Below are 19,331 nucleotides of genomic sequence, written 5' to 3' on the forward strand. Positions count from 1 at the left end.
GCTCCATACAACTCATCTATAAGCTCATCAATTAATGGTATGGGGCATTTATCCTTTACAGTTAACTCATTCAACTGTCTATAGTCTACACAAAATCTCCAACTCCCATCCTTTTTCTTAACCAATAATATAGGTGAAGCAAAAAGACTATTGCTCGCTTGAATAATTCCATTCTCCAACATCTTCTTAACTAACTTCTCCACTTCTGCCTTTTGGATATAAAGGATCCTATGGCCTCAATTTAAAGGGTCGAGCTCCCTCTTTGAGGACAATCTAGTGGTCATGTGATCTAGGTGGGGGTAATCCCTTGGGTTCAGCAATTACATCTTCAAACTCAGTCAGAAGGTCTAGAACTTTCCCAGGGATTAGTTTTTCTTCCCTTTGTTGGCCCTTTGAACTGGCACAAATGCAGCCTATCACCTCATAAGTGTGCTTTCTGAACCACTTCTTTGCTTTGCTTTCCCTCAATAAGCTTAATTCTCCCTCATAGTCACTATTATTTAGTGTTACTGTCTGTCCATCCTTACTAAACTGGATGAACAAAGAGTTGAAATCAAATACCACAGGGAGTATTTTTTTCAACCAATCCGCCCCAACCACCATATCACTACCCCCAAGTTTCAATGTCCTCACCTGATGTTGGAACTCCCATCCACCCATTCTCCAAATCAGAGAACTACAAATGGACTTACTGTAGAGCTTGGTATCACTAATCGAAGTTACTCCCATTGGCTTGGTAGGAATTAGCTTATACTGTAGTTGCTTAGCTAGCCATTCATCCATGAAACTATGGGTACTACCATTATCAATAAGGATAGATACTACTCTGTTCTTAATGAGACCCTTGATCCTAATAGTTTTGAAACTCGCATTACCAGACAAGGCATTCAAAGAGATCTCAACCTATTCACCAATCCCCATCATCTGTGTCTGCTCATTTGTTTCCCCCTTTCCAAGTCTTGGATCACATATTCCTCAGAGCAATACTCATCAACTAGAATGAAATTGACATGTCTAAATTGACAAATATGGTTAGGAGTGAACTTCTCATCATATCTATAACACAATCCCAGCTCTCTCTTAGTCTGAAAATCCTTGGGCTGAAATTTTCTAGAATTGTGTGGGTTTCTTCTAGTAACTAAGGGTAGCTGGCTGGTTTTTTAACGAGGGAAGCAAACCTGGAGGTTTTGAAGAGAAAGAATTCCGTTTGTTAGAATTTCCTAGAGGGGTTATGTTTTTCTAGCTAGAGGTTATATTGGATGCTGGTTTGATCATTGGTTTGGAGTACTTATTAATGGTAAAAACAGTGATTTCTTGTTGGGTTGCTATTTCAATGGCTAAAGATAACATGATTGGTTTTACCATTTTCACCATGGACTTAATTTCTGCTTTTAAACCACTAGTGAAAACAGCAACATAGTCGGATTCAGAGATATAAGGAAGAGAAGGCATTACCAGGGCCTTTAGTTCTTCAAATCTCTCAACATACTCATCCACAGTCCCTTTTTACCTGATTTTACTAAACTCCTTCACCACATCCTCTAGTGTTCCTTCACCAAATCTCTTACAAATTTCTGTGGCCATTAATTCCCATGAGAGGTCAACTTTACCTGCTTGAAATCCATGGAACCATGTGTCTACCCTTCCCTTTAGGTGCATCTCATCTATAGCGACCTTCTGCTCCTCAGCTAATGGATGTGGAAGTACTTCTGGGCCTTCCTTACCCACTCCTTGGGCTTTTCTCCTTCAAAACTGGGAAATTCGATATTGAGCTGCTTTTGCTCATTCCTTTCATCACATCTGTTTGAGCTTCCTCCCAGACTTCCACTCAAATTCCCACTAGAGTTACCCCCCATATTCACTCCAGAGCCTTGGGATTGGAGCTCTGGCTATTCCCAGGTCTTTGAAAATTCCCCATAGGTTGCTTTTCTTTAGAGAAATTCTTAAAGACTTGAGATAACTGAGCCATCATGCTCATCAAATTATCATACTTAACATGAAGATCACTCACAGACCCAGCCAAGTTCTTCACAGCCATTCCCAGTTCTGAGACCTCTCTATCTAACCTTTTAAGATTTTCCTTAGAAGCTTTACTTCTAGTTTCTGTCATTTCCTCAGAATCGACTGCTCTAAATACCAATTGTCACAAACTCAAGCTCAATCAATGGTACTTCACTGAAATTCAGCAACGAATAAGAGAAAATGTAAAATTCAAAATAGAGAGGAAAGAGATGATCAGAGAATAAAGGAAGAGTTGAGGGAAACTTGCAGAGAAAGGAATTGATCCATTCACTCACAAGGAATCGGTTTCAATATCAGTAAAATTAATAACAAAAAGTGTAGAGCCTCTTCCTACTAATACTAGTGCCTAAAGTTACTTGTAACTAACTTGCTGACATGGACCGAATTTGAAAAAATCCACTTAATACCCCAAACACAACAAACTACAAAGAAAACGACAAAATACTACTAATTCCTACTTAATTCTGTTAACTAAGCAAAATAACATAGTTTACGTAATAACTCAACATTTTTCTGTTAATTCAACTAGTCTTGTGTGCAGGACAGAATCAACCTCACAGTAAACATCCTATGGCAAATCTGGAAGGCACGAAACAGTATGGTATTCCACTGTGAGAACAAGGAGGCAAAGCAAATTGTTGATAAAAAATAGCAAGAATGGATCGAATATGAAAATGAAACAATTGCAGGTGCAGGAAACAATGCCACTCCAGAAGTTGGCAAGCATCAGCAAGATGGTTGGGAACCACTTAAGGAGGGAGTGATTAAAATAAATACAGATGCAGCAATATCAGCCAAAATGGTAAGAACAAGTTTGAGGATCATAGCTAGGAACTGGGTGGGAAGGATTGTGAAAGTAAAAGGAATATTTTGAACGCAAGAGAGGAGAAGCAAGCAAAGAAGAAGCACTGGCTATTAGAAGTGCTCTAGTAATGGCAAAGAACGCAAGTTGTACTAATATTGAAGTCCAAACAAACTGCAAAGGTGTAGTGGACCAAATTAAGACAGGCAATGTTTAGGACAATAACGTAGAAACAGTCCTGGAGGACATTGGTAACCTTAGAAAGGATTTTGAGTGTTGCAAGTTCTCTTTTGTTCCTAGAGCTGGAAATGGGTGTAGCCATATCCTGGCGCAATTCACTGCCAAACTAGTTAAGGATATCGAATGGGAAAATAACTTCCCAACATGGTTAATAGATCGAGCAAGAAAGGATATGAAGGTAGTTACCCTTTTTTGTAATTAGTTATTGTATTATCAAGTGTTAATAGCTATAAAATGTTGACGTTTGTTGGAAAGAAGAAAAAATAACTAGTCTTGTGTCAGATATGAAGATCGAGAGTAGAGCTTTTTCTGTTGTTTCCATTCCTCAATTCCAGAAAGCACCAAGTATCTCAACTAGTACTTTAACATATCTCTCTCCAAACCCTAACCCTATCCCTAATCCTAATTCCCAATTTCCCTAATCCTGATTCTCAATTTCGATTTCATTCTATTTCTGCCGCTGCAATTACTGGTACTACTGCTAGCAATAATGATCACTCTTCTATGAGTTCCAATTTCAGCTATGAATCTGGAAGTTTAAGGGACAATATTAGCGATATTGATAAGCTGGAAAATGCTTTGAGCTTGTACAATCAGATGGTCCCGATGAGGCCTTTGCCTAGAGTTATTCAATTCAATAAACTTCTGGCCCGTATTATTAAGATGAAGCATTATCACTCAGCTATTTCCGTTTTCAGAGACATGCGTGGCAACAAGGGCATTATTCTAGTTGATGATTACACATTGGGCATGGGCATTGACTGTTACTGCCTCGTGGGTCGAGTGGATTTTGGATTTTCTCTATTTGGTGCCCTCTTGAAGCTTGGTTTTTTACCCAATGCTACCACCTTTGGCACATTACTCAAGGGGTTCTTTCGACAAAATATGGTTTTGCAGGCCCAAGAATTTGTTCGAAAAAATGATATATGAAAAACTTTGCGAAATCAATGTGGTCATCCTTGGAAGTGTAATCCATGGGCTTTGTAAGGCGGGAAACACTAGCACTGCAATTAAATTCTTTAGGATAATGGAAAATGGTTAAAATACGAATGTTAAACCCAATGCCATCATATACACGACTATTATTGACAGACTGTGCAAAGATAAAATGGTCGATCAAGCTCTGGCCCTTTTGCATGAGATGATCGAAAAGGGTGTTCTCCCGTGTGTTGTCACCTATAACTGTTTGATTCATGGCCTTTGTAAATTGGGCAAATTAAAAGATGTCAAAATGCTACTGAACTAGATGAGTCATTTTAGTATTCCTCCAAGCCATTTTACTTATTGTATTCTGATTGATGCATTTTCTAGGGAAGGATCCTTGCAAGATGCAGGAGATGTATTTGAGATCATGATTCAGAGAGGTGAAAATTCTGATACAGTTATATATAATGTCCTGATGAATGGATACTGTTTGCAGGGCCAAATGGATAAAGCAAGGAAAATTTTTGACACCGTGGTTAATAGGGGTGTGCATCCAGATATTCTAAGCCACAGTACTCTAATGAATGGGCATTTCAAGAAAAATGAAAATGATAAGGCCATGCATCTCCTCAGGGAAATTCCACAGAGAGGTTTGAGAGCTGACGTTGGTACATATAATATTGTCTTGCAGGGTTTGTTCAGGATGGCAAGGTATCGTTCTGCAAGAGAAGTATTCGTTGAGATGCAAGCTGTTTCCTTAACTCCTGATTTTCATACCTACTGTACAATGTTGGATGGCCTATGCAAATGTGGACATATTGAGGAGGCCCTGCAATTCCTGCAGAAAATGCAATTTGATGGAGTCAAACTTGATATAACTATGTACAACATCATTCTTCATGGATTGTGCAAAAGTGGGAGGTTTCAATGTGCAGGGGATCTTTTCAATAATCTTTCTTTAAAAGGAATGGAACATAACGTGTCAACATATAAAACGATGATTACTAATCTTTGTCTAAAAGGTTTGCTGGATGAAGCTAAAGAGTTTTTTGTGAAGATGTAAGAGAATAGTTGTTCGCCTAATGGGATAACATTTAGTTTTATTGCTCAAGAACTTCTTAGGAGAGGGGAATATAATGATGCACTGAGATTTCTTGAAGAAATGGCTAGAAGAGGATTTAAAATGGACTCATCAACTTTTTCTATTTTAATAGATTTGCTACAAGATAAAGAAAATTATCCTTCTTGTATGGAGATAATTGAGAAGTTTGGACCCAATGAACCGAAGTAGAAATCATAAAAGAGGATCTTTTTGTCAATTGAAACTCTTTGAAAGGTAAGTGTTTTGGACTCAAAAGATTTGGTATTTATTCCCCAAACATTTGTAAATACACACAAAAGGTTTACTTGTTACTAATATAGTCTAACTTCTGTTCTCCTTTAGATCCCTTGTTTCACTCCGATAGTATTATGTCATATCAATGCAGAGGAAATGAATGCATTTTCATGCTATTAAATCTTAAGTAAGTGATAGAGCGGTAATTGAGCACATTTTGCACTATTATTCTGTCCTAATTTTGGCTACTCATGGCGCTAAGAATTGAGAATTTGCTCATATTTGATATTTGTGTAAATTGTAGGTGGTTGGTGATAAAAATAATCTTTTGAAGCAAATTTCCAGAAGACCCTTTATTTCAGGATGTGCCCACGCTAGAAATTGTAGAGGGTTACCCAAAAGCCGGACCCGCGGGCTTGGTAACAGCAGGAGAACCAATTAAGGAACCAGGTCCACGTGGACCAGATGCGTGGGATTAGAACCCTTAGACAAAGCTTGCTCCTGATTTGGCTCCTACTGGCGGCGCTACAAAGAAGAAAACAATCCAGATTCACGAGGAATCACTACCTTAGCTTTAGTTTTCCTTTTTTCGCATCTGTCAAACATCCAAGACTTTTCCCTTGCTTTTTGGCTTTTACATTTTGACTCTTTTGCTTTTGCTTTGGATCTGTACAATTTTCGTTGGCTTTGGCATTGAACTTTCGGATTCAGTACGGACTCCAACGCAGAAACAAGCAAGACTTTTCACTTTTTCTTTCTTCGTTACTTCATCGTTCCAGATTCTTTGATGTTTGCGTGGATGAAATCAATTAAATCGCGCAAGACTGATATGATGAGGAACGGCTAAATTCCCCTTCTACCCAAGGGTTAACGCGAAAGCGCGATTCATAACATCTGTGAGATCTAATCGAATTTTCACTATTTCGTCCAATTTGTTGCTGTTCTTGCGTTTTCTGAATTAATTGTTCATGGGTATTTTATTAAGTGAATATCAACGGCCAGGTATTTGATTTAATTTAATAGCCTACTGTCACGTCAATTAAATTGAATCCGTAATTGTTCGTTTAGTTGACAACTAGTGACAACCACCATAATTGGCTTTATGTTGGGGGAACGCAAGATCTAATTTAAATAAACCCTCTTAGCGTGTTTATTGGTTAGGGTTGGGTTCTTCTAGTTTTAATGCAATTGGATAATTAAATTTCTACGGTCGTACCTAGGGTTGTTTTCTGGTTAGAGAAGCAGTCAATGGTCGTGCCTTGACTGTCAAAAAAGTAAGGAAGAACTGGTTGTCAGAACTTCTTGATAGCTATAACCAACCTAGAGACGGATGAATGAAATATCTTTGCATCAATGATCATTTAATTGGACCGTGCCTGAAAAGTTGATCCTTTGGGTAGAATTTTATTAATTGCTATTTTTAGTAAATTGTACTTGGTAAGTTAGCTTTGAATTTTGTTTATTTTATTTTTATTTTCACCTCATTAATTATCCCCCAATTTATTCTATTGACGTGGAAAGAAACAATTTCCAACCCGTTCCCTGTAGAATCGACTCTACTTGCAATTGTATGCAATTTTAGTATATTTATAGACAATTCTGGTATATCGGATCAAGCAAACTTTTCGGAAACATGGTGAATCAAGTAACCCATTGCACACCTAGGGTCCCTGCTCCAGTACTCGGATTTGTTTTATAATTAATTGTGGTGGTGATTAGGACTTTTTAGTAATTATTATTGTACAGGTTCGGCACCTACCAGTAAGTGAAATAGATAGACTAAGTTCACTCACAGACCCAGCCAAGTTCTTCACAGCCATTCCCAGTTCTGAGACCTCTCTATCTAACCTTTTAAGATTTTCCTTAGAAGCTTTACTTCTAGTTTCTGTCATTTCCTCAGAATCGACTGCTCTAAATACCAATTGTCACAAACTCAAGCTCAATCAATGGTACTTCACTGAAATTCAGCAACGAATAAGAGAAAATGTAAAATTCAAAATAGAGAGGAAAGAGATGATCAGAGAATAAAGGAAGAGTTGAGGGAAACTTGCAGAGAAAGGAATTGACCCATTCACTCACAAGGAATCGGTTTCAATATCAGTAAAATTAATAACAAAAAGTGTAGAGCCTCTTCCTACTAATACTAGTGCCTAAAGTTACTTGTAACTAACTTGCTGACATGGACCGAATTTGAAAAAATCCACTTAATACCCCAAACACAACAAACTACAAAGAAAACGACAAAATACTACTAATTCCTACTTAATTCTGTTAACTAAGCAAAATAACATAGTTTACGTAATAACTCAACATTTTTCTGTTAATTCAACTAGTCTTGTGTGCAGGACAGAATCAACCTCACAGTAAACATCCTATGGCAAATCTGGAAGGCACGAAACAGTATGGTATTCCACTGTGAGAACAAGGAGGCAAAGCAAATTGTTGATAAAAAATAGCAAGAATGGATCGAATATGAAAATGAAACAATTGCAGGTGCAGGAAACAATGCCACTCCAGAAGTTGGCAAGCATCAGCAAGATGGTTGGGAACCACTTAAGGAGGGAGTGATTAAAATAAATACAGATGCAGCAATATCAGCCAAAATGGTAAGAACAAGTTTGAGGATCATAGCTAGGAACTGGGTGGGAAGGATTGTGAAAGTAAAAGGAATATTTTGAACGCAAGAGAGGAGAAGCAAGCAAAGAAGAAGCACTGGCTATTAGAAGTGCTCTAGTAATGGCAAAGAACGCAAGTTGTACTAATATTGAAGTCCAAACAAACTGCAAAGGTGTAGTGGACCAAATTAAGACAGGCAATGTTTAGGACAATAACATAGAAACAGTCCTGGAGGACATTGGTAACCTTAGAAAGGATTTTGAGTGTTGCAAGTTCTCTTTTGTTCCTAGAGCTGGAAATGGGTGTAGCCATATCCTGGCGCAATTCACTGCCAAACTAGTTAAGGATATCGAATGGGAAAATAACTTCCCAACATGGTTAATAGATCGAGCAAGAAAGGATATGAAGGTAGTTACCCTTTTTTGTAATTAGTTATTGTATTATCAAGTGTTAATAGCTATAAAATGTTGACGTTTGTTGGAAAGAAGAAAAAATAACTAGTCTTGTGTCAGATATGAAGATCGAGAGTAGAGCTTTTTCTGTTGTTTCCATTCCTCAATTCCAGAAAGCACCAAGTATCTCAACTAGTACTTTAACATATCTCTCTCCAAACCCTAACCCTATCCCTAATCCTAATTCCCAATTTCCCTAATCCTGATTCTCAATTTCGATTTCATTCTATTTCTGCCGCTGCAATTACTGGTACTACTGCTAGCAATAATGATCACTCTTCTATGAGTTCCAATTTCAGCTATGAATCTGGAAGTTTAAGGGACAATATTAGCGATATTGATAAGCTGGAAAATGCTTTGAGCTTGTACAATCAGATGGTCCCGATGAGGCCTTTGCCTAGAGTTATTCAATTCAATAAACTTCTGGCCCGTATTATTAAGATGAAGCATTATCACTCAGCTATTTCCGTTTTCAGAGACATGCGTGGCAACAAGGGCATTATTCTAGTTGATGATTACACATTGGGCATGGGCATTGACTGTTACTGCCTCGTGGGTCGAGTGGATTTTGGATTTTCTCTATTTGGTGCCCTCTTGAAGCTTGGTTTTTTACCCAATGCTACCACCTTTGGCACATTACTCAAGGGGTTCTTTCGACAAAATATGGTTTTGCAGGCCCAAGAATTTGTTCGAAAAAATGATATATGAAAAACTTTGCGAAATCAATGTGGTCATCCTTGGAAGTGTAATCCATGGGCTTTGTAAGGCGGGAAACACTAGCACTGCAATTAAATTCTTTAGGATAATGGAAAATGGTTAAAATACGAATGTTAAACCCAATGCCATCATATACACGACTATTATTGACAGACTGTGCAAAGATAAAATGGTCGATCAAGCTCTGGCCCTTTTGCATGAGATGATCGAAAAGGGTGTTCTCCCGTGTGTTGTCACCTATAACTGTTTGATTCATGGCCTTTGTAAATTGGGCAAATTAAAAGATGTCAAAATGCTACTGAACTAGATGAGTCATTTTAGTATTCCTCCAAGCCATTTTACTTATTGTATTCTGATTGATGCATTTTCTAGGGAAGGATCCTTGCAAGATGCAGGAGATGTATTTGAGATCATGATTCAGAGAGGTGAAAATTCTGATACAGTTATATATAATGTCCTGATGAATGGATACTGTTTGCAGGGCCAAATGGATAAAGCAAGGAAAATTTTTGACACCGTGGTTAATAGGGGTGTGCATCCAGATATTCTAAGCCACAGTACTCTAATGAATGGGCATTTCAAGAAAAATGAAAATGATAAGGCCATGCATCTCCTCAGGGAAATTCCACAGAGAGGTTTGAGAGCTGACGTTGGTACATATAATATTGTCTTGCAGGGTTTGTTCAGGATGGCAAGGTATCGTTCTGCAAGAGAAGTATTCGTTGAGATGCAAGCTGTTTCCTTAACTCCTGATTTTCATACCTACTGTACAATGTTGGATGGCCTATGCAAATGTGGACATATTGAGGAGGCCCTGCAATTCCTGCAGAAAATGCAATTTGATGGAGTCAAACTTGATATAACTATGTACAACATCATTCTTCATGGATTGTGCAAAAGTGGGAGGTTTCAATGTGCAGGGGATCTTTTCAATAATCTTTCTTTAAAAGGAATGGAACATAACGTGTCAACATATAAAACGATGATTACTAATCTTTGTCTAAAAGGTTTGCTGGATGAAGCTAAAGAGTTTTTTGTGAAGATGTAAGAGAATAGTTGTTCGCCTAATGGGATAACATTTAGTTTTATTGCTCAAGAACTTCTTAGGAGAGGGGAATATAATGATGCACTGAGATTTCTTGAAGAAATGGCTAGAAGAGGATTTAAAATGGACTCATCAACTTTTTCTATTTTAATAGATTTGCTACAAGATAAAGAAAATTATCCTTCTTGTATGGAGATAATTGAGAAGTTTGGACCCAATGAACCGAAGTAGAAATCATAAAAGAGGATCTTTTTGTCAATTGAAACTCTTTGAAAGGTAAGTGTTTTGGACTCAAAAGATTTGGTATTTATTCCCCAAACATTTGTAAATACACACAAAAGGTTTACTTGTTACTAATATAGTCTAACTTCTGTTCTCCTTTAGATCCCTTGTTTCACTCCGATAGTATTATGTCATATCAATGCAGAGGAAATGAATGCATTTTCATGCTATTAAATCTTAAGTAAGTGATAGAGCGGTAATTGAGCACATTTTGCACTATTATTCTGTCCTAATTTTGGCTACTCATGGCGCTAAGAATTGAGAATTTGCTCATATTTGATATTTGTGTAAATTGTAGGTGGTTGGTGATAAAAATAATCTTTTGAAGCAAATTTCCAGAAGACCCTTTATTTCAGGATGTGCCCACGCTAGAAATTGTAGAGGGTTACCCAAAAGCCGGACCCGCGGGCTTGGTAACAGCAGGAGAACCAATTAAGGAACCAGGTCCACGTGGACCAGATGCGTGGGATTAGAACCCTTAGACAAAGCTTGCTCCTGATTTGGCTCCTACTGGCGGCGCTACAAAGAAGAAAACAATCCAGATTCACGAGGAATCACTACCTTAGCTTTAGTTTTCCTTTTTTCGCATCTGTCAAACATCCAAGACTTTTCCCTTGCTTTTTGGCTTTTACATTTTGACTCTTTTGCTTTTGCTTTGGATCTGTACAATTTTCGTTGGCTTTGGCATTGAACTTTCGGATTCAGTACGGACTCCAACGCAGAAACAAGCAAGACTTTTCACTTTTTCTTTCTTCGTTACTTCATCGTTCCAGATTCTTTGATGTTTGCGTGGATGAAATCAATTAAATCGCGCAAGACTGATATGATGAGGAACGGCTAAATTCCCCTTCTACCCAAGGGTTAACGCGAAAGCGCGATTCATAACATCTGTGAGATCTAATCGAATTTTCACTATTTCGTCCAATTTGTTGCTGTTCTTGCGTTTTCTGAATTAATTGTTCATGGGTATTTTATTAAGTGAATATCAACGGCCAGGTATTTGATTTAATTTAATAGCCTACTGTCACGTCAATTAAATTGAATCCGTAATTGTTCGTTTAGTTGACAACTAGTGACAACCACCATAATTGGCTTTATGTTGGGGGAACGCAAGATCTAATTTAAATAAACCCTCTTAGCGTGTTTATTGGTTAGGGTTGGGTTCTTCTAGTTTTAATGCAATTGGATAATTAAATTTCTACGGTCGTACCTAGGGTTGTTTTCTGGTTAGAGAAGCAGTCCATGGTCGTGCCTTGACTGTCAAAAAAGTAAGGAAGAACTGGTTGTCAGAACTTCTTGATAGCTATAACCAACCTAGAGACGGATGAATGAAATATCTTTGCATCAATGATCATTTAATTGGACCGTGCCTGAAAAGTTGATCCTTTGGGTAGAATTTTATTAATTGCTATTTTTAGTAAATTGTACTTGGTAAGTTAGCTTTGAATTTTGTTTATTTTATTTTTATTTTCACCTCATTAATTATCCCCCAATTTATTCTATTGACGTGGAAAGAAACAATTTCCAACCCGTTCCCTGTAGAATCGACTCTACTTGCCATTGTATGCAATTTTAGTATATTTATAGACAATTCTGGTATATCGGATCAAGCAAACTTTTCGGAAACATGGTGAATCAAGTAACCCATTGCACACCTAGGGTCCCTGCTCCAGTACTCGGATTTGTTTTATAATTAATTGTGGTGGTGATTAGGACTTTTTAGTAATTATTATTGTACAGGTTCGGCACCTACCAGTAAGTGAAATAGATAGACTAAGTTCACTCACAGACCCAGCCAAGTTCTTCACAGCCATTCCCAGTTCTGAGACCTCTCTATCTAACCTTTTAAGATTTTCCTTAGAAGCTTTACTTCTAGTTTCTGTCATTTCCTCAGAATCGACTGCTCTAAATACCAATTGTCACAAACTCAAGCTCAATCAATGGTACTTCACTGAAATTCAGCAACGAATAAGAGAAAATGTAAAATTCAAAATAGAGAGGAAAGAGATGATCAGAGAATAAAGGAAGAGTTGAGGGAAACTTGCAGAGAAAGGAATTGACCCATTCACTCACAAGGAATCGGTTTCAATATCAGTAAAATTAATAACAAAAAGTGTAGAGCCTCTTCCTACTAATACTAGTGCCTAAAGTTACTTGTAACTAACTTGCTGACATGGACCGAATTTGAAAAAATCCACTTAATACCCCAAACACAACAAACTACAAAGAAAACGACAAAATACTACTAATTCCTACTTAATTCTGTTAACTAAGCAAAATAACATAGTTTACGTAATAACTCAACATTTTTCTGTTAATTCAACTAGTCTTGTGTGCAGGACAGAATCAACCTCACAGTAAACATCCTATGGCAAATCTGGAAGGCACGAAACAGTATGGTATTCCACTGTGAGAACAAGGAGGCAAAGCAAATTGTTGATAAAAAATAGCAAGAATGGATCGAATATGAAAATGAAACAATTGCAGGTGCAGGAAACAATGCCACTCCAGAAGTTGGCAAGCATCAGCAAGATGGTTGGGAACCACTTAAGGAGGGAGTGATTAAAATAAATACAGATGCAGCAATATCAGCCAAAATGGTAAGAACAAGTTTGAGGATCATAGCTAGGAACTGGGTGGGAAGGATTGTGAAAGTAAAAGGAATATTTTGAACGCAAGAGAGGAGAAGCAAGCAAAGAAGAAGCACTGGCTATTAGAAGTGCTCTAGTAATGGCAAAGAACGCAAGTTGTACTAATATTGAAGTCCAAACAAACTGCAAAGGTGTAGTGGACCAAATTAAGACAGGCAATGTTTAGGACAATAACATAGAAACAGTCCTGGAGGACATTGGTAACCTTAGAAAGGATTTTGAGTGTTGCAAGTTCTCTTTTGTTCCTAGAGCTGGAAATGGGTGTAGCCATATCCTGGCGCAATTCACTGCCAAACTAGTTAAGGATATCGAATGGGAAAATAACTTCCCAACATGGTTAATAGATCGAGCAAGAAAGGATATGAAGGTAGTTACCCTTTTTTGTAATTAGTTATTGTATTATCAAGTGTTAATAGCTATAAAATGTTGACGTTTGTTGGAAAGAAGAAAAAATAACTAGTCTTGTGTCAGATATGAAGATCGAGAGTAGAGCTTTTTCTGTTGTTTCCATTCCTCAATTCCAGAAAGCACCAAGTATCTCAACTAGTACTTTAACATATCTCTCTCCAAACCCTAACCCTATCCCTAATCCTAATTCCCAATTTCCCTAATCCTGATTCTCAATTTCGATTTCATTCTATTTCTGCCGCTGCAATTACTGGTACTACTGCTAGCAATAATGATCACTCTTCTATGAGTTCCAATTTCAGCTATGAATCTGGAAGTTTAAGGGACAATATTAGCGATATTGATAAGCTGGAAAATGCTTTGAGCTTGTACAATCAGATGGTCCCGATGAGGCCTTTGCCTAGAGTTATTCAATTCAATAAACTTCTGGCCCGTATTATTAAGATGAAGCATTATCACTCAGCTATTTCCGTTTTCAGAGACATGCGTGGCAACAAGGGCATTATTCTAGTTGATGATTACACATTGGGCATGGGCATTGACTGTTACTGCCTCGTGGGTCGAGTGGATTTTGGATTTTCTCTATTTGGTGCCCTCTTGAAGCTTGGTTTTTTACCCAATGCTACCACCTTTGGCACATTACTCAAGGGGTTCTTTCGACAAAATATGGTTTTGCAGGCCCAAGAATTTGTTCGAAAAAATGATATATGAAAAACTTTGCGAAATCAATGTGGTCATCCTTGGAAGTGTAATCCATGGGCTTTGTAAGGCGGGAAACACTAGCACTGCAATTAAATTCTTTAGGATAATGGAAAATGGTTAAAATACGAATGTTAAACCCAATGCCATCATATACACGACTATTATTGACAGACTGTGCAAAGATAAAATGGTCGATCAAGCTCTGGCCCTTTTGCATGAGATGATCGAAAAGGGTGTTCTCCCGTGTGTTGTCACCTATAACTGTTTGATTCATGGCCTTTGTAAATTGGGCAAATTAAAAGATGTCAAAATGCTACTGAACTAGATGAGTCATTTTAGTATTCCTCCAAGCCATTTTACTTATTGTATTCTGATTGATGCATTTTCTAGGGAAGGATCCTTGCAAGATGCAGGAGATGTATTTGAGATCATGATTCAGAGAGGTGAAAATTCTGATACAGTTATATATAATGTCCTGATGAATGGATACTGTTTGCAGGGCCAAATGGATAAAGCAAGGAAAATTTTTGACACCGTGGTTAATAGGGGTGTGCATCCAGATATTCTAAGCCACAGTACTCTAATGAATGGGCATTTCAAGAAAAATGAAAATGATAAGGCCATGCATCTCCTCAGGGAAATTCCACAGAGAGGTTTGAGAGCTGACGTTGGTACATATAATATTGTCTTGCAGGGTTTGTTCAGGATGGCAAGGTATCGTTCTGCAAGAGAAGTATTCGTTGAGATGCAAGCTGTTTCCTTAACTCCTGATTTTCATACCTACTGTACAATGTTGGATGGCCTATGCAAATGTGGACATATTGAGGAGGCCCTGCAATTCCTGCAGAAAATGCAATTTGATGGAGTCAAACTTGATATAACTATGTACAACATCATTCTTCATGGATTGTGCAAAAGTGGGAGGTTTCAATGTGCAGGGGATCTTTTCAATAATCTTTCTTTAAAAGGAATGGAACATAACGTGTCAACATATAAAACGATGATTACTAATCTTTGTCTAAAAGGTTTGCTGGATGAAGCTAAAGAGTTTTTTGTGAAGATGTAAGAGAATAGTTGTTCGCCTAATGGGATAACATTTAGTTTTATTGCTCAAGAACTTCTTAGGAGAGGGGAATATAATGATGCACTGAGATTTCTTGAAGAAATGGCTAGAAGAGGATTTAAAATGGACTCATCAACTTTTTCTATTTTAATAGATTTGCTACAAGATAAAGAAAATTATCCTTCTTGTATGGAGATAATTGAGAAGTTTGGACCCAATGAACCGAAGTAGAAATCATAAAAGAGGATCTTTTTGTCAATTGAAACTCTTTGAAAGGTAAGTGTTTTGGACTCAAAAGATTTGGTATTTATTCCCCAAACATTTGTAAATACACACAAAAGGTTTACTTGTTACTAATATAGTCTAACTTCTGTTCTCCTTTAGATCCCTTGTTTCACTCCGATAGTATTATGTCATATCAATGCAGAGGAAATGAATGCATTTTCATGCTATTAAATCTTAAGTAAGTGATAGAGCGGTAATTGAGCACATTTTGCACTATTATTCTGTCCTAATTTTGGCTACTCATGGCGCTAAGAATTGAGAATTTGCTCATATTTGATATTTGTGTAAATTGTAGGTGGTTGGTGATAAAAATAATCTTTTGAAGCAAATTTCCAGAAGACCCTTTATTTCAGGATGTGCCCACGCTAGAAATTGTAGAGGGTTACCCAAAAGCCGGACCCGCGGGCTTGGTAACAGCAGGAGAACCAATTAAGGAACCAGGTCCACGTGGACCAGATGCGTGGGATTAGAACCCTTAGACAAAGCTTGCTCCTGATTTGGCTCCTACTGGCGGCGCTACAAAGAAGAAAACAATCCAGATTCACGAGGAATCACTACCTTAGCTTTAGTTTTCCTTTTTTCGCATCTGTCAAACATCCAAGACTTTTCCCTTGCTTTTTGGCTTTTACATTTTGACTCTTTTGCTTTTGCTTTGGATCTGTACAATTTTCGTTGGCTTTGGCATTGAACTTTCGGATTCAGTACGGACTCCAACGCAGAAACAAGCAAGACTTTTCACTTTTTCTTTCTTCGTTACTTCATCGTTCCAGATTCTTTGATGTTTGCGTGGATGAAATCAATTAAATCGCGCAAGACTGATATGATGAGGAACGGCTAAATTCCCCTTCTACCCAAGGGTTAACGCGAAAGCGCGATTCATAACATCTGTGAGATCTAATCGAATTTTCACTATTTCGTCCAATTTGTTGCTGTTCTTGCGTTTTCTGAATTAATTGTTCATGGGTATTTTATTAAGTGAATATCAACGGCCAGGTATTTGATTTAATTTAATAGCCTACTGTCACGTCAATTAAATTGAATCCGTAATTGTTCGTTTAGTTGACAACTAGTGACAACCACCATAATTGGCTTTATGTTGGGGGAACGCAAGATCTAATTTAAATAAACCCTCTTAGCGTGTTTATTGGTTAGGGTTGGGTTCTTCTAGTTTTAATGCAATTGGATAATTAAATTTCTACGGTCGTACCTAGGGTTGTTTTCTGGTTAGAGAAGCAGTCAATGGTCGTGCCTTGACTGTCAAAAAAGTAAGGAAGAACTGGTTGTCAGAACTTCTTGATAGCTATAACCAACCTAGAGACGGATGAATGAAATATCTTTGCATCAATGATCATTTAATTGGACCGTGCCTGAAAAGTTGATCCTTTGGGTAGAATTTTATTAATTGCTATTTTTAGTAAATTGTACTTGGTAAGTTAGCTTTGAATTTTGTTTATTTTATTTTTATTTTCACCTCATTAATTATCCCCCAATTTATTCTATTGACGTGGAAAGAAACAATTTCCAACCCGTTCCCTGTAGAATCGACTCTACTTGCCATTGTATGCAATTTTAGTATATTTATAGACAATTCTGGTATATCGGATCAAGCAAACTTTTCGGAAACATGGTGAATCAAGTAACCCATTGCACACCTAGGGTCCCTGCTCCAGTACTCGGATTTGTTTTATAATTAATTGTGGTGGTGATTAGGACTTTTTAGTAATTATTATTGTACAGGTTCGGCACCTACCAGTAAGTGAAATAGATAGACTAAGTTCACTCACAGACCCAGCCAAGTTCTTCACAGCCATTCCCAGTTCTGAGACCTCTCTATCTAACCTTTTAAGATTTTCCTTAGAAGCTTTACTTCTAGTTTCTGTCATTTCCTCAGAATCGACTGCTCTAAATACCAATTGTCACAAACTCAAGCTCAATCAATGGTACTTCACTGAAATTCAGCAACGAATAAGAGAAAATGTAAAATTCAAAATAGAGAGGAAAGAGATGATCAGAGAATAAAGGAAGAGTTGAGGGAAACTTGCAGAGAAAGGAATTGATCCATTCACTCACAAGGAATCGGTTTCAATATCAGTAAAATTAATAACAAAAAGTGTAGAGCCTCTTCCTACTAATACTAGTGCCTAAAGTTACTTGTAACTAACTTGCTGACATGGACCGAATTTGAAAAAATCCACTTAATACCCCAAACACAACAAACTACAAAGAAAACGACAAAATACTACTAATTCCTACTTAATTCTGTTAACTAAGCAAAATAACATAGTTTACGTAATAACTCAACATTTTTCTGTTAATTCAACTAGTCTTGTGTGCAGGACAGAATCAACCTCACAGTAAACATCCTATGGCAAATCTGGAAGGCACGAAACAGTATGGTATTCCACTGTGAGAACAAGGAGGCAAAGCAAATTGTTGATAAAAAATAGCAAGAATGGATCGAATATGAAAATGAAACAATTGCAGGTGCAGGAAACAATGCCACTCCAGAAGTTGGCAAGCATCAGCAAGATGGTTGGGAACCACTTAAGGAGGGAGTGATTAAAATAAATACAGATGCAGCAATATCAGCCAAAATGGTAAGAACAAGTTTGAGGATCATAGCTAGGAACTGGGTGGGAAGGATTGTGAAAGTAAAAGGAATATTTTGAACGCAAGAGAGGAGAAGCAAGCAAAGAAGAAGCACTGGCTATTAGAAGTGCTCTAGTAATGGCAAAGAACGCAAGTTGTACTAATATTGAAGTCCAAACAAACTGCAAAGGTGTAGTGGACCAAATTAAGACAGGCAATGTTTAGGACAATAACATAGAAACAGTCCTGGAGGACATTGGTAACCTTAGAAAGGATTTTGAGTGTTGCAAGTTCTCTTTTGTTCCTAGAGCTGGAAATGGGTGTAGCCATATCCTGGCGCAATTCACTGCCAAACTAGTTAAGGATATCGAATGGGAAAATAACTTCCCAACATGGTTAATAGATCGAGCAAGAAAGGATATGAAGGTAGTTACCCTTTTTTGTAATTAGTTATTGTATTATCAAGTGTTAATAGCTATAAAATGTTGACGTTTGTTGGAAAGAAGAAAAAATAACTAGTCTTGTGTCAGATATGAAGATCGAGAGTAGAGCTTTTTCTGTTGTTTCCATTCCTCAATTCCAGAAAGCACCAAGTATCTCAACTAGTACTTTAACATATCTCTCTCCAAACCCTAACCCTATCCCTAATCCTAATTCCCAATTTCCCTAATCCTGATTCTCAATTTCGATTTCATTCTATTTCTGCCGCTGCAATTACTGGTACTACTGCTAGCAATAATGATCACTCTTCTATGAGTTCCAATTTCAGCTATGAATCTGGAAGTTTAAGGGACAATATTAGCGATATTGATAAGCTGGAAAATGCTTTGAGCTTGTACAATCAGATGGTCCCGATGAGGCCTTTGCCTAGAGTTATTCAATTCAATAAACTTCTGGCCCGTATTATTAAGATGAAGCATTATCACTCAGCTATTTCCGTTTTCAGAGACATGCGTGGCAACAAGGGCATTATTCTAGTTGATGATTACACATTGGGCATGGGCATTGACTGTTACTGCCTCGTGGGTCGAGTGGATTTTGGATTTTCTCTATTTGGTGCCCTCTTGAAGCTTGGTTTTTTACCCAATGCTACCACCTTTGGCACATTACTCAAGGGGTTCTTTCGACAAAATATGGTTTTGCAGGCCCAAGAATTTGTTCGAAAAAATGATATATGAAAAACTTTGCGAAATCAAT

The 19,331-nt window shown here is 37.6% G+C and overlaps 1 protein-coding gene across 1 annotated transcript; it reads left to right on the plus strand.

Annotated features, from left to right (window-relative positions):
* Positions 1-2,801: 2,801 nt before the first annotated feature.
* On the plus strand, positions 2,802-19,312 carry LOC113757058 (protein Rf1, mitochondrial-like). Its single transcript, XM_027300466.1, has 8 exons — positions 2,802-2,824; positions 3,586-3,933; positions 4,376-5,047; positions 8,692-9,039; positions 9,482-10,153; positions 13,798-14,145; positions 14,588-15,259; positions 18,904-19,312. Exons 1-8 carry the CDS (start codon positions 2,802-2,804, stop codon positions 19,310-19,312), a joined length of 3,492 nt encoding a protein of 1,163 aa, XP_027156267.1.
* The last annotated feature ends 19 nt before the right edge of the window (positions 19,313-19,331 follow it).

Source organism: Coffea eugenioides, unplaced genomic scaffold (assembly GCF_003713205.1).
Source record: "Coffea eugenioides isolate CCC68of unplaced genomic scaffold, Ceug_1.0 ScVebR1_2680;HRSCAF=3753, whole genome shotgun sequence".
NCBI lineage: Eukaryota > Viridiplantae > Streptophyta > Magnoliopsida > Gentianales > Rubiaceae > Coffea > Coffea eugenioides.